Genomic DNA, 16,954 nt, shown 5'->3' with positions numbered 1-16,954 from the left:
CAAAAATAGCTGTCTTTGCCTTGTGTACGTTAAACATCCAATCATGGGTTGAATAATGAAGATAGATATTTTTAATGGAAAAACAATGGAAGATGGAGAAATGGAAAGAGACATAAAACTGAGATTCAAAGCATTTATTCAAGTTAAGATAGATCCACCAAAAAAAATAAAATTATTCATGTGAAATTTTATTTAGATGCTTCATTTGACTTTGAAAATAGGTATTAGCATACAGAATTCGCGTACAATTTTAAACATGACAATTAACTGTAAGTATCGTTTGATGTTTTATCAATGATAATTTTGAATTGATTTTGAATTGACTTAAGTAATCTAACATTATACATAAATCGCAATTAATTAACTCTGAAAAAATCAAGAATAAAATCCAAAGTTCTCTGTATTTTTCAACTTTTGGTAGCTCAAATATTTTGAGCTCTCTTTAAGAATTACTCCTTACTTGTACAATAATAAATCCGAAGCTGCCAATATTACAAAGCACTCGGAGAAAAATTAAGCCAAAATGTAATGTAATGTATCCACAATAAATTATAACTCCATCCTCAACACCTTGAAATTTTTGACAAGGAAAAAAAGAAAGGCTTTGCAATTTGCATATAATTGCAAATCTCAAATAAAGGAGTTTTAGAGAGAATAAAATTTTAATTTAATATATATTTAAAGAAAAAAAAAATCACAAATCTTCAGTAATAATTTCCAAATGAGGTTGCCAAATACCACTTTTACCCCTGCTGCTTCTTCTCCTTTGATGCTTCCCAGATTTAGATTTAATCTTCAAATTTGTTTCACAAACTACCACATTGCTAATATTTTCATGATCACCTTCTAATTTCGACAAATCTATACTCAAAACTTTATTATCATTATCGTTATCATTATCATTATCATTACACTTGGACTTATTAAGCTCCTGATCATTGAGTTTTTGATCGTGAGTAATACTCTTAACCTTGTTTTTCTTAGACGAATTAGGGTTTTTAGAAGGTAAAGAAGAATCCGGTAGCAAGAAATAGATGCTACCGCGTTTAAGCTCAGAATCGGAGGATAAAATCATGATTTTCCTAACCATATTACCTTGTGAACAAGGTTTGCTTAAGACATGGTTTGGATAATCTTGAAGAATTTCACCAGCCGTTACGCCGGCCCTTGTGATCTCTTCTACGTACCCGTTTAGGTGAACAATTCGGATCAAGTCGAGTGCACCACAAGGTAGTACACAAGCCAAACAACACCTTAAACTATTTCCCATTTTTTATTTTTATCAAAAATTTAAATATTTTTGGATGATCAAATAAAATTTATTTGAAGGTGTTTTTTGGGGGGAGCTTTGAATATTTTGATGTGGAAAGTGGTGATGAAGAGAGTTTCAAAAGTGGGGGTTTGAGAGGGTTATTATATAAGAGGACCAACCTTATATTATAATAATATAATATGATCTAACTGTATGATATGATTATATTTTTATATAATAATGTTTTGGTTAATTTATGCTTCTAATAATAATGTGGTTATCGTACTTCTTGTTGAAGTTTTTAACTACCATAATTAGGTGATTAGGAAGCTTACTTAAGGGGAGTACTACCACTTGGCCGTCATGCTTCAAATTAAATTTAATCTCTGATTAACCTTGTTGTAAAGCAATAGTAATTAACTTTTTAATGTTATAGTATGTGCTACGTTTTTATCTTTTAAGGTACGAGTGCAAAACTTTGTCTAATATGAAGTATGTTTTTAGGTCAAAAATAACTTTACTTGCATTACCCAAGCTGATTTATAAAAAAAAATTATTCAGTTATTCTCCACATATTTGAGATTGAGAATGAATAAAGTTATATTTGTAATCTTTAATCCGGATTATTCATGCATAACTCGATGCTAGAAATAGAGAATTGTATCTATATGGCACCAGGCCAGGCCAACACGTGCATCACACATGCCTATAGAGATAAGAGCATAGTCCTCCATGTGCATATCAATATAATGTTGGTTCAACCTGATTATCTTATCAACAAGCTAGTATGCTCTATATTATTACGCAACTACAAATAAGGCGGTAAAAAGATTTGCAATAACTTATTATGAGACAGCTAAAAAATAAAAGGTTAATATCGGTAATTAAACTCTTACGGTAAAAAAATAATTTACGAATCAATACTAAGCTATTGTAAATAATTTAAATATGGAGAAACATTTTTAAAATTAAATGCAAATATCTCAAGATATATATAGCATAATAGATAGCCGTCTTACCCAAAATACAGCCTTTTCTTTTGATAAGCAGAGATTATGAATCAAATCTTACACTATTTCCTAATCAAGGCAGCTCAAGCAAGGTAAAACTCTAAAATATAACACCACTGTATAATTGTATAATATAAAAATATATTATATAGTTTTAGAGTAGAATAAAGAAGTTGACTAGATAAGACAAGCCTTGAAACTCACAGCTGAACTTATATTATAACCGAAATAAACCCATCTTTAATTAAAATTATATATTGAACGTCATAGTTTAAGGGACTAACACATGATCATATAATTACTTTAGAACACAAACAAAGGGGTGGTCTGTTTTTGCTAATTAAGTTTATGATTTAATTAAGTTGGCGAAACATGTTGGGTGGCCCACACAACATGACCCATTACGATTAATCGCGAATATTGGCAGAGTTGCGCCGATCCTAACGATTTATTTTATTTATTTTAGCTAGCTTAAGACTGCATTTTTAAAGGATAGAGAAATTAAATTAAAGTGTAATTTAAAATAGGTTGAAATTAATTAGAGAATTAGGTACAATGATTAATTAGAGAGGACAGCCTTGTTTATGATGTAAACAACAATTTAGATAATGTTTAGGTTGCTAATGATATAACATCACCTACTTTGGTGTTAGACCATGATGATTAAAGAGAAATGATTTTTGTAAGTCCATCTTATTGCTATATACCCCGATATTAATAAGAATAGTGAAGGGTTTAGCATCTATTATCAATAATTTCGTAATAAAATAACATTAATAATGTAGTAAGTAGTAAGAAAATACTTTTTGAGAAAAGTTTATAAATGTTGTTCTACTAATGTCACAAGTTCTCTTTTTGAGCTACAATTCTAGTGATTAAAAAAGGAAATTTGTGAAAATTATAAAGTTAAGTTGATCGAAGAGATGAATCATATGATGCATGAGATGCAAAGGCCAACATAACCTTAATGTTGAAAACTTGCAATTGATACATATGGACCTGTTTACATTTACTGAACTAAGCTGAACTGACCTGATCTGAACTGAACTCAACTGAATAGAGTTGAAATGAATATTTTATGAGAGAAGGAAATTCGGAGCTAAAATGAATTGAACTAAACTAAACTAATTGGAGCTGAAATGAACTGATCGAATTGAACTGGTTGGAGCTCAACTAAACTAAACTAAACTGAAATTAAGCTGAAATGAACAGACCCATAATATGGCCTGGTAGACTTAGCTAGTGCAAAAAAGTATAGTGTCGAGGCATTTGACACTCTTATGTTGTCTTATCTTAACAAGATTTTGACGTGCATGCAACATTTTAAGTGTCATCCTATCTTTTTTCTAAGTCATAAAAGTTCAATTCGGTCAAATTTAGGTTTTGAAAAACAAAATACTCGTAATTATTATTATAGTAAAATAAATATTATTCGAGTGTCAGTCCAAAGTTCCAAGACTCAAAAACATCTTATAGTAAATTATGGAGTCATATTGTTCATTGTTATGGTTTTTTTTTCCTAATTTTTTGAATTATTTTCACTTATTTATTTAGTTCATCCACGTTTTAGTATCCAAATATGCCAATCTAATGCATTAACAGTTTAGAACTACCATCCAAAAAGAAAAATTCAGATCTGGATGTGAAAATTATTCAAAACCGAGTATTTGCTGTATTTTATAGCACTTAACAATCATTTTACGTGGAAATCACATGATTATCTACTGTAATTTGCAGTAAATATATGCAAATTAGAGCCTTATTCTTTTGTTTCTTTTGATAAAAATTGCATTATACGTTTAGAATTTAATGGTTACATTTTTATGTTATTATGGAATCATCATAGAAGTAGATACTCTGCCTTGGCAATAATAATAGTAATGCTGCTATTTTTGGACCACTTCTTTGCTGCTAATTTTGGACCACTTTACCGCGTAGCAAGTACAATCCTATGGTACTTTACCCTGCTTAATTCCATACTCTATGCAATTTGTTTATGTTTTCAATTCTATTGCACGAGGATTTGTTAATTAACGATGTGATTAATTCTTAAGTACGGGCGATAATTACGTCCTATAAGTTGTTAATTATTTCCTTTATTTGAGATCGTGGAGATTCAAACTAACTATGCATGCAAGTTGATGAACAGTTGCATCACTTGCATGTAGTTTATACATTAACGAAGACCGGATTTTCATTAAAGTTCAATAGGTTAATTAGTTGCATGTATGAAATGTAAACATGAATTATGTTCTAAGCATGTATCAACTTTGTAGATAGGTAACACCCTTGTGTTTTTGAGCTCGGCCATGCACATACATGTCAATACAGTTTCATCCTAAAATTAATTGGTTATAAATGGAGTAGCTCATTACGCTATGACCTAGTTAAACACTTTTTTTTTGTTCGTGGTATGACAAACTTATCCCAACTTACATGTGGCTATTATCTTAATTGATTTAATTAGAGCATGATTATTGTAACCATATCAAAATTTTGAAAGTTTCTTTTATTTAATGAATTAACTCATAAAAGTAGTTGAGAAAGACCAACGATAACATATTTACTTAAAAGAGTGCTCAAATTAAGATAACATATAATTGTACCTAGATGTACGTTCCCATAATTTGTGGACTATAAATGTATGTATTCAGTACTATTAGAAGATTAATAACAGTCCAATTTGGCAATTCTTTTAAGACATTGATAGGATTTAAAGATTAACAACAAAACTTGCCAATACAATATTCATAATCTGTAATTAACTAATGTTGTTAGAGTAACAGATATCTTCTAATCATGATTCTGCTGCTAGATACGAAACTTCGTAGCATGTAGGTTTTAGGCACCGCCCTTAATTAAATCCGATTAAGTACTATAATTTTGTTTAGATTAAGTCCTAAATTTGATTAAAAACTTTAGACCAACAAAACAATAAAATAATTGAAAAATTACAAAGGCATCTGCACGAGGAGTTTGAAATTATAATCAAAGAATCTAATTTAGTGGTAAGTTTTAATATGAACCCTAATTGAAAACAAAATGTGTACTGAACGAGGGACCGAAGAAACAGAAAGAAACTATAATTGAATAACGTGAGTATGTGAGTTAGTGTCTGTATTGACACCAAAGTCTAGGTGGAAAATTGATTATATTATTACCTATCCTTTAAACTAACATTATTATAATAATTGAATGAATTATTACTAATCATCATCATATTCTTATATTAGTTCCTTGTAACTTAAAGTACACTTTATTTTGGTCCATAAAAGTAAGCTTGATTATAGCCATACAAGTATGCATAAGAATAAAAGAAAAGATTTTGCAAGCAAAAACCCTTTTTAATGTAAAGAGCGTTCTTTTTTCCTTATACTACAAGTTCGGATTTATAACAAGTATTCCCTTCATCCCATAATATAGTGTCTATTTTATAAACGATATGGATTGTAAACATGATCTAATAAATAAGATAGAAGTATGATATATGATTGACATACATATCATATCGAAGTCAAAAAAGCTCCTGATCGACATAATCATGTACTGAATGTATATGTTAGATGACCAAATCAACTATACTCAGGGTCATTCATGTGTTCATATAATGGTCTAATTCCGTAAGGGACGAAAATTACAATTTACAAGTGTTGTAACGTAGCTTAAAGAAGAACACATGATCATTAAACAGCTCTTTCCTAGCTAGACCCTCATAACTTAAAATTTCCCACCATTAACCCTTTTAACGCAAAGCTATATACACTAAATCAGACCAGTACTAACTTAGATACTGTTTCGCTGGCAACCCATTTCTCAACTGCGCCTAATACATTGCATTCTAACTTGTTTTATTAATTTCATCATTTCAATCACCTAACAAAATCCAACTAAATTATGCATTTACTATATAATAGTATAAGGGACTCATATTTTCAGATGAGTTTATTTTTTCTTTAATCAATCAAATTAAACAAAAAAAAAAAAAAAAAAAAAAAAAAAAAAAAAAAAAAACGCGTATTCTGTTGGAAATAAATGCAAAAACATTACACGTAAACATGGTTTTAGGCACATGAGCTATAATATAAGTTAGTTTTGTGAATAGGTTCTTGTAATTTTGAGGCCTTGAATATGTTATTAACTTGCCAAATTAAATGAGTTCATTCGCTGGTTTACGTTGTTAGTATATGATTAATTAATTTGCTCAGTTCGATGGAATATTTCTGATTTTTGGTCAAATATCCGTACATTGTACCGAAATTAGAGCTTATAAGTTCAGCGTAAATGCGTAATGTAGTCGGTAAGTTGAGGTCAATAATTTAAAATAGAAAATATTTACTCTGTGTGGAGTTCACTTGCTAATTATCACTCCATAACTACATAATCAAATTAGTTAGATTAATTTTTTTTTTTTTTTTGGGATATTGTGCCTAATGTTTGAGATAGATTTATTTTGTTGCCCTATGTTATCTTTCAAACCACTATGTGATATAAAATTACAAACTTTCTAGCCTTTTAAGGCTACATATAAGTATAAAATACATTATATTATAGAATGTTACAAGAATGAAAATTTATGACAATATAACAATTAGTATTTTCAATACCCGTATTATTAAATAATTCTTATACTTCTATTCAAAAAAAAAAAAAAAAAAAAAAAAAATTCTTATACTTTTTTTAATTAATATGTTGCAAAATATTTCCTTTCTAATCAACTTACTTTTTAAATTTATCTGAATTTATTTTCATTATAATAAAACTAACTTTGTTTAAACTTATTATGTTCGGATCCAGATTAGTCAAAATTGTTCAACTGAATATGGCCTTAAAGTATTATGTTACATAGTATCAAGCTAGCAAATAGAAACTACACGTAATATTTTGAAAGTATGATAATCTTATAGAGAGTTTAAACATATATCATCTACACTTTAGTCGTTTTTCATGTAGCTACACTTTAAACGATAAGTACAGACATTTGAAGTCAAATACAGTTAGCAAAATGGTTACTATTGTACTCCGTATTACATATTCCATGTTTGGTGCCTGTGCCTTGGCTACTATTTCTCCAAGTCTCTAACCTTAATGTAGCCTATCAAAATTGCACTAATACATACAGTTTAATGTTAATTACACCACAATCACAGTTCTCAACTTTAAATAACAGCGCAAAAATTCTATTTTGTTCGTAAATAATTAGGGTCTTTTCTCATTGACTGAACTGAACTGAGCTGAACTGAACTGAACTGAATTGAACTGAACTGAACTGAGCTGAACTGAACTGAAATGAATATTTTGTAAAAGAAGGAAATTAGGAGCTGAACTGAGCTGAACTGAACTGAATTTCAACGTAAGAGAACATGCCCTTAATCTGCAATCTGCATGCATACGTGACCTATATAATAGATGGAGGGAGTACGAGTATGTAGTATTTGTCCTTTATCGGTAAACTGCTTAAAGTCAAATAACTCGAGTGAATCTATCCATTCAAACTAAACAAGGTCATAAGGTCATGCATGCACATGGATAAGTGAATAATGAAGGAAAGAATAACGTTCAAAATTAAAAAGAAAGTAACAACTAACATAAGGAAGCAATGCAAAACGATAGAATGAAGATGCATGTTCAAGTACGTATACGTACAAATACATCCTAATTAGAGTTTAATTGCTACTACTTTGTACGGTATTATGTGCATTAATTGTACGTTTTCCATTACAGAAAGGTCACTTGCACGACCAGATATCGATTGATCGATTAGAATTACAAAAATTATACGAAGTACTTATTAGCGAGAATATAGTTTGCATACCGTACGTTTGGGACCACAATTTTGTCATGCTTTCAACTTACATGCTAACTCATACAAGTACTTTCTCATCAGTTGGTAAATTTACTCTTTTGTTGAGTTTAATTACGTACATTATTTATCTGATTACTGTTTTCTGTTTTCCTAATATATATTGTCAGTGCTTAGCTTAATTATAATTAGTGTTATAGCTGTCATATAATTCCATCATTAAATTAGTAAGATATGAACTGCTAGTCGATTAGTAACTTAAGGTATATATATTATTAATATAATAACACTTTGCTTTAAGCTCCAAATCTTATAAGTGGTAGTTTAATTTGATATAGTTAAGCTTGTTTTATTTGCATGCAATAATTTTGCTGTGGATTACGGTAGATGATTAATTCCATGGAAATCGTAGGATGTATGTATGTAACAAGATATACCAAGATCGAGTCCGAAATTAATTATCATGTTAATAGTGTAATAATTGAACAATGGATGGATTGTAGAGTATTAGAGTTCACCAATGTAACCTGCTTGGCTGCTTGTCCATAATGACAATATGTCATAATGTATTAATATACTCCTAATAAGATTGAATCTTGAATTCATGACTTCATATTCATGTGTATAAGATCAATCATGAATTCATGACTCAATATTTATAAGGTTAGTAATTAGACTCAAAAACTCGATCTACATATTTGCATTACTTTGTCTTACATAAGATAGTGCATGAAGTAGACATTATTCCTAATAAGATTGAAAAACTATACAAGGAGTAATTTGGTTGACAAAAAAATACAAGCAATGCAACTTCTTAGAAAATTCTCCCCCTTTTACAACATGTAGGAATGGGTTGAATTGCCTAGCTAGCATCCACCCAAGTTATTATTAAGTGGACCCTCATGTATGTGCATGAGAAGATTTACTTCGTGAATTGTTGTCAATTTGTAATCGACCAAATATTTTTTACCACTTAATTATTAGTGTATTGTAATCAACCTTAGCTTGATTGACACTTAATTCGTATTAGCTTGATTGACACTTAATTCGTATTATAAAAGCAATTTCCTTAGAAATATAATAACTTATTGCATCCAATTCAATGGCTAGCTTAGCCTTTTCAACGGGTATTTAGGGTCTATCTGATTTACTGAACTGAACTAAACTAAACTGAATTGTTTATGAAAAAAGGAAATTAGGAAATGAATGGAACTGAAATTAAGCTGAAAAGAACATAACCATTGAAATCTTTGATTATTGCCAAATCAAGCAATCTGATCATCCGTATTCATACGTACCCCTAGCCTTTTTTGTTAACCATTTCATTAAACGAGTAGAACATTACTTATTGCAATTTGGTACATCTACTACTAATATGCGTTGATTTAAGCATACACGATCGATGAACTTGAGCCTTAACCAAGGCACATGGGAAACTAAAAGCTCCAAGAAAGCTAATTAAGAGCAAGGGGTCCTTGAATTAAGTATACATTACAATGCCGACACATTCAATTAGCTCAAGGCTTGATTTGAAGCTCATTGATCATGTTATCCCATGTTTCATAGACCCCACGCTTCTTCTTCTATCATCTATCATGCATCCGATAAGACTTGTCCGTTGTCCCCCCCCCCCCCCCTTATAATCTCTCATGATATGATGAGAAATGTAAGGGTACTAACATAAATGTACGCGTGTATGTCCTAATTAAATAATTTTATTTCAATTCGTATGTATAGACAGTGAACACGCGAGGGTAAATCCTTTATAATCGATCTCTCATAAGAAGGATGATGTTAAAATTAAAGGACAAGGAGGTTTAATTTAGTTAAGTTGGTTTAAGATAAGAATTGAAAGAACTCATTATTGTTAGATAATAATATTGCGTAAGGAACTTTAATCAGTATTCTTATTTCATCCAACTCGATTCCAATCTATACCAATGCAAACAAGTTATTAAATTTAATTTAACGATAAATTTGCACGAAATAATTAGATCTTATAAGATACTCCAAAATCCGAAAAGCATGAACACATGATCCTCAAAACTTGTAAACATGAACAGGTGAAATGTATAATCCCAGCCTACACGTTATACAATACGAATAGGACAAACAACAATCAAAAACGAAACTTTGTATTATACACTTATACCTTGATGAACTACACTGGTAATCTATAGAATTATTACTCGTATACAACAAAAAATTAACAAAGGGAATAAATATAATCTGTCACTGTGCATATAGCATCAAAATTACAATAGATATTTCAATCAAATCAAAATAAAAGATCACATTGAGATTTTCTAGGGCCAGAAGACCTTGGAAATGTAGCTTAATTGTACTAAAATCCAAAATAATTATCCTTCTGATTTCTTGAACAAATTAAATTACAGTTATAATATGATGATTTCGAGATCAAACCCATTATTTAAGCAAATATGAGAATGTCTTAAGCTAAGCTAAGATAATCATACATAAACTATGCAATTAGGTTAGTTGACCAAGTTGATGAAATAATTGATATAATATGAGGCACGCATGCATGTATATGCATGCAGCCGGCCATTGATTTGGTGCAGTACATAGAATCAGTAACCACGCCTACCGAATCCTGTAATGCACGAGTGAGCCAGCGAAAATCATGCCAATTTCTACTTCACATAGATATCATCTTTCAGACTTACACCTAACACGTACTCCTTTTTGGCTTGTTATTGATCAACTTATTTTATATGATTTTTAACCCCGGTTTTGTGATGATAAGAAAAATCTGTCGCGTAGTAATCCAATTTAGTGTTGTTTATTGATTAAGACTACCTATGGTAGATTTCTTAAGGGAAAAGTTGTCAACAACTAAATGTGTATCAACCCCGCGTAGGGGTGGATCCATATGGGCCTTTGATGATGCAATTGGAACGCCTCGTTGTTAAAATAAAAAATAGATTATGTTGTGGTTGGGAATTATTTGAGAAGAGGTAACCCTCAGACTGAATCCAATTTGTAAAGGAGAGGCCAAGTTAAACTTGAAGGGTAAATAAAATAGGACTTCTTTTTATCCTATTGTGTTCATCGGCGAATTAACATTTTTGAAGAGAAAACCACTACAAGCTAAGGATGCCATGCCTAGATGCATTTTGAACAGAGCCAGTAGTGTCCTAATCAATGGTGGTCGTTCAATTGGTGGCTAGATTGACTGATGACTTGGTGAGTGTTGCTACAAAGAATATGTGGAACCAAAAAAAAAAAAAAAAAAAAACCCTAAGCCCAACATGTAAACGAATTGAGAAAAGATAACAAAACAAGTCACCACAAGCCCAGGCCCAGTCTTAGGCCCAACAAAATCATCCAAATAAACTGAATAACAAGATGATAATCAAACTCAAGTTTTCTAAAAAGTGCATTCACTAAATAAGAACCTAAACCTAAATGAGGTTATACTGTACTTGCATCTAGAGCTGTCTATTCGGGTAAACGGGTCGGGCTTGGGTCGAGTAAGAGTGGTTCGAGTCAACTCAAGTCGGATCAATTAGGATTAATTCCATAATTTATGCGGGTTGGATTTGGGTTGGGTCATATTTGAGTCGGGTCACGTCGGGTCATACTTCTTATCGGGTTTGGGTCAGGTTCAGGTCAGGTTAATAACAGGTCGAGTTACATTCGGGTCGGGTGAACAATAGGTCGGGTTTTCACGGGTTAAAACGGGTTAGGGTAATTCTCATGTTTGAGTCGGTGTTCAGTTCAAGTCAATAATTTGCGGGTTAGAATTAGGTCGAGTCGTTCTCGGGTTCGAGTCAGGTTCGGTTCAAGTCAATAATTTGCGGTTCATAATCAGATCGGGTCATTTTCAATTAGGGTCATTCTCGGTTTCAAGTCGAGTTCGGTTCAAGTCAATAATTTGCGGGTTATATATAATCAGTTTGGGTCATTTTCATGTCGGGTCATTCTCGGATTCAAGTCGGGTTATGTTCAAGTTAATAATTTGTAGATTACAATAGATCATGTCATTTCCAAGTCAGGTCATATTCGGGTTCAACTAACTATAAATAGATAATTATCATTTTTATCAAGCTACTTATTTCATTTGACTATAATATATATATGACAATATATTAGGGAACTATAGTCTATAACTTAGGAATATAATTATCTCCTTTGACCATACAACAAATATATACTATATTTAACTCTTAAATCTGAGGATGATGCTCCTTTCTTTTGCAGGTCTGGACCGACTTGGTCTCCCTAGACAAAATACTTTGATCAACAATAATAAGGTGGTCTAAATTGCATTTAAGGTGATTTGAAATCAGGTCAGAAACAATTTGGGTTAAATTTAGGTCAGGTCAATAACAAGTCGTGTTAATTTCGAGTCGAGTTAGTAACAGATCGGGTTGCATTTTTGGGTCAAATAAGTAATAGGTCTAGTAAAATTCGGATAGGGTCAATAACAAGTCGGGTTGAATCTGGGTCATGTCAATAACAAGTCGAGTTGATTTCGGGTTGGGTTTGTAACAGGTTGAGTTAAATTCAGGTCGGGTTAGAAACAGGTCGGGCTGAATTCAGGTCAGGTTAATAACAAGTCGGGTTAAATGGGGTTTTGACAGGTTAAAACGGGTTAGGTTCAATTTCATTTCAAGCCGAGTTCGGTGCAAATTTATTAAATTGGTCGTTGTAAACCGGTAAATCGATGCAAGTTGTAAACCGATAGATTGGCCGTTTGACAGCAAATTGGATGGTTCCACAGACCCAATTGGACCCCCGTAGGGTATTAAGGATCATTGTAAACATTTCAACAATTTTTATTTCCGGGCAAAAAAAGTAAAAAAATTCCAAAATTGAAGGCTAATATCCACGCATTTTGAGAAATTTTAGAGGTTTCGGGGCCTGGTGTCGAAAAGTCTTGAAATTCTATAGGATACATCTCGGGGTCATATAATGCCATTTGGAACCATATATGATCATTAGTTGTTGTCACAAATGTTCGTGGTAGACTTGAATTAATGAAATCGGTGCAAATTGTAAACCGATAAATTGGACGTTTAACAGCAAATTGGATGGTTCCACACACCCAATTGGACTCCCGAAATGTATAAGGTACCATGGTAAACATTTCCGACAAATTTTATTTTCAGGCGAAAAAAAGTCAAAAAATTCCAAAATTAAAGGCTTAATATCCACGTTTTTTGAAAATTTTTGGAGGTTTCGGGACCCAAAAATCTTGATATTTTAGGGGATACATCTCGGGGTCATATATATAATGCCGTTTGGAACCATATATGATCATTATATGTTGCCATAAATGTTCGTAGTATGCTTAAGTTAATGAAATCCGTGCAAATTGTAAACCAGTAAATTGGCCGTTTAAAGGCAAATTGGATGGTTCCACCAACCCAATTGGACTCCCGGAGAATATTAGGGATCATGGTAAACATTTCAGCAATTTTTATTTCCGGACAAAAAAAAGTCAGAAAATTCCAAAATTGAATACTTAATATCCACGCTTTTTGAGAAATTTTGGAGGTTTCGAAGCACGGTGTCGAAAAGTCTTAAAATTCTAAGGGATACATATCGGGGTCATATAATGTCGTTTGGAACCATATATGATCATTATTTGTTGTCATAAATGTTCGTGGTAGGCTTGAATTAATGAAATCGGTGCAAGTTGTAACCTAGTAAATTGGTCGTTTAAAGGAAAATTAGATGGTTCCACCCACCCAATGGGACTCCTGGACGGTATTAGGAATCATTATAAACATTTCGACAATTTTTATTTGCGGGCGAAAAAAAGTCAAAAATTACAAAATTGAAGGCTAATATCCACGCTTTTTTGAGAAATTTTGGAGGTTTCGGAGCACATTGTCAAAAAGCCTTGAGATTTTAAGGAATACATCTCGGGGTCATATAATGACGTTTGGAACCATATATGATTATTATATGTAGTCATAAATGTTCGTGGTAGGTTTGATTTAATGAAATTGGTGCAAGTTATAAACGAGTAATTATGCCGTTTAAAGGCAAATTGGATGGTTCCACCCACCCATTTGGACTCCCGAAGGGTATTAGGGACCATGGTAAACATTTCGGCGATTATTATTTTCGGGCGAAAAAAGTCTAAAAATTTATAAAATAAGGGCAAATATCCACGCTTTTTAAGAAATTTTAGAGGTTTCAGGGCCCGGTATCGAAAAGCCTTGAGATTCTAGAGAATACATCTCAGGATCATATAATGTCGTATAGAACCATATATGATCATTATTTGTCTTCATAAATGTTCGTGGTAGGCTTGAATTAATGAAATCGGTGCAAGTTGTATACCGATAAATTGGCCATTTAAAGGAAAATTGGATGGTTCCACCCACCCACTTGGACTCTCAGAGGGTATTAGGGACCATGGTAAACGTTTCGACAATTTTTATTTCCAGGCGAAAAAAAGTCAAAAAATTCCAAAATTAAAGTTTAATGTCCACGCTTTTTGAGAAATTTTGGAGATTTCGGGCCCCTTTGACGAAAAGACTTAAGATTTTAGGGGATACATCTTGGGGTCTCATAATGCCGTTTGTAACCATATATAATCATTATATATTGTCACAAATGTTCGTGGTAGGCTTGAGTTAATGAAATCGGCGCAAGTTGTAAATCGGTAAATTAGCCGTTTAAAGGCAAATTGGTTGGTTCCACTTACCCAATTGGATTCCCGGAGGGTATTCGGTACCATGGTAAACATTTAGATAGTTTTTATTTCCGGGCGAAAAAAAGTCAAAAAATTCAAAAATTGAAGACTAATATCCATGTTTTCTGAGAAATTTTGAAATATTCGGGGCCCGTTGTCTAAAATTCTTGAAATTCTAGGGGATACATCTCGGGGTCATATTATGTCGTTTGGAACCATATATGATCATTATTTGTTGTCATAAATGTTCGTGGTAGGGCTTGAATTAATGAAATCGGTTCAAGTTCTAAACCGGTAAATTGGTCGTTTAAAGGCAAATTGGATGGTTCCACCCACCCAATTGGACTCCTAGAGGGTATAAGGGACCATGGTAAACATTTCGGCAAATTTTATTTCCATGCGAAAAAAGTCAAAAAATTCCAAAATTGAAGGCTAATATCCACATTTTTTGAGAAATTTTGGAGGTTTCGGGGCCCGGTGTTGAATAGTTTTGAAATTTTACGGGATATATCTCGGGGTCATATAATGTTGTATGGAACTATATATGAACATTATTTGTTGTCATAAATGTTCGCGGTAGGCTTGAGTTAATGAAATCGGTGCAAGTATTAAACCGGTAAATTGGTCGTTTAAAGACAAATTGGATGATTCCACACACCCAATTGGACTCACGGAGGGTATTAGGGACCATGGTTAACATTTCGGCAATTTTTATTTTTGGACGAAAAAAGTAAAAAAAATTCCAAAATAGAAGGCTAATATCCACGTTTTTTGAGAAATTTTGGAGGTTTCAGGGGCCCGGTGTCCAAAATCCTTTAAATTATAGGGGATATATCTCAGGGTCATATAATGCCGTTTGGAATCATATATGATCATTATATGTTGTCATAAATGTTTGTGGTAGACTTGAGTTAATGAAATCGACACAAGTTGTAAACTGGTAAATTGGTCGTTTAAAGGGAAATTGGATGGTTCCACCCACCTAATTGGAATCCCGGAGGGTATTAGAGACCAAGGTAAACATTTCGACAATTTTTATTTCCGGCCCAAAAAGTCAAAAAATTCATAAATTGAAGGCTATATCCACTCTTTTTGAGAATTTTTGGAGTCTTCAGTTCCCGGTGTCGAAAAGTCTTGAAATTCTTGGGAATGCATCTCGGGGGTCATATAATGACGTTTGGAACCATATATGATCATTATATGTTGTCATAAATGTTCGTGGTAGACTTGAATTATTGAAATCGGTGCAAGTTGTTAACCGGTAAATTAGACATTTAAAGGCATAGTTCCACCCACCCAATTGGACTCCCAGAGGGTATTAGGGACCATGATAACATTTAGGAAATTTTTATATCCGGGCAAAAAAATTTGAAAAATTCCAAAATTGAAGGCCATCCACGCTTTTTGAGAAATTTGAATGTTTCGGGGCCCGGTGTCGAAAAGCATTGAGATTTTAGGGGATACATCTCGGGGTCATATAATGTCGTTTGGAACCATATATGATCATTATATGTTGTCATATATGTTCGTGGTAGGCTGGAGTTAATGAAATCGATGCAAGTTGTAAACCGGTAAATAAGTCGTTTAAAGGCAAATTGGATGGTTCCACCCAGCCATCCCGGAGGGTATTAGGGACCATGGTAAACATTTCGGCAATTTTTATTTATGGGTGAAAAAAAGTCAAAAAAAATCCAAAATTGAAGACTAATATTCACACTTTTTGAGAAATTTTGAAGGTTTCGAGTAGAGATGTCAATTTGGGTAAATGGGTCAGGTTTGGGTCGGTAAGAGTGGGTCCGGTCAACTCAGGTCGGGTCTATTCGGATTAATTCCATAACCTATGCGGGTCGGGTTTGGTTTAGGTCATGCTTTAGTCGGGTCACGTCGGGTCATACTTCTTATCGGGCTTGGGTCGGTTACTAACAGGTCGGGTTACATTCGGAACGGGTGAACAATAGGTCTGGTTTAATTCGGGTTTTCATGGGTTAAAACGGATTAAGGTAATTCTCGGGTTCAAATCGGGTTCGGTTCAAGTCAATAATTTGCGGGTTATAATCAGGTCAGGTCATTCTCGGGTTTGCGTCGGGTTCGGTTCAAGTCAATAATTTGCAAGTTATAATCAGGTCGGGTCATTCTCGGGTTTAAGTCGGGTTCGGTTCAAGTCAATAATTTGCGGGTTATAAACAGGTAAGATCATTTCCTAGTCGGGTCATTCTCGG

The 16,954-nt window shown here is 32.8% G+C and overlaps 1 protein-coding gene across 1 annotated transcript; it reads right to left on the bottom strand.

The window, feature by feature from the left end:
* Positions 1–513: 513 nt before the first annotated feature.
* On the bottom strand, positions 514–1,387 carry LOC145619796 (uncharacterized). The gene has a single exon (XM_081674491.1). It carries the CDS (start codon positions 1,268–1,270, stop codon positions 695–697), a length of 576 nt encoding a protein of 191 aa, XP_081530617.1. The 5' UTR covers positions 1,271–1,387; the 3' UTR covers positions 514–694.
* Positions 1,388–16,954: the final 15,567 nt, after the last annotated feature.

The sequence above is a fragment of the Chenopodium album genome, chromosome 3 (genome assembly GCF_948465745.1).
Source record: "Chenopodium album chromosome 3, dcCheAlbu1.1, whole genome shotgun sequence".
In the NCBI taxonomy this organism is placed as follows: Eukaryota; Viridiplantae; Streptophyta; class Magnoliopsida; order Caryophyllales; family Amaranthaceae; genus Chenopodium; species Chenopodium album.
This window is presented reverse-complemented; position numbering and strand designations above follow the sequence as displayed.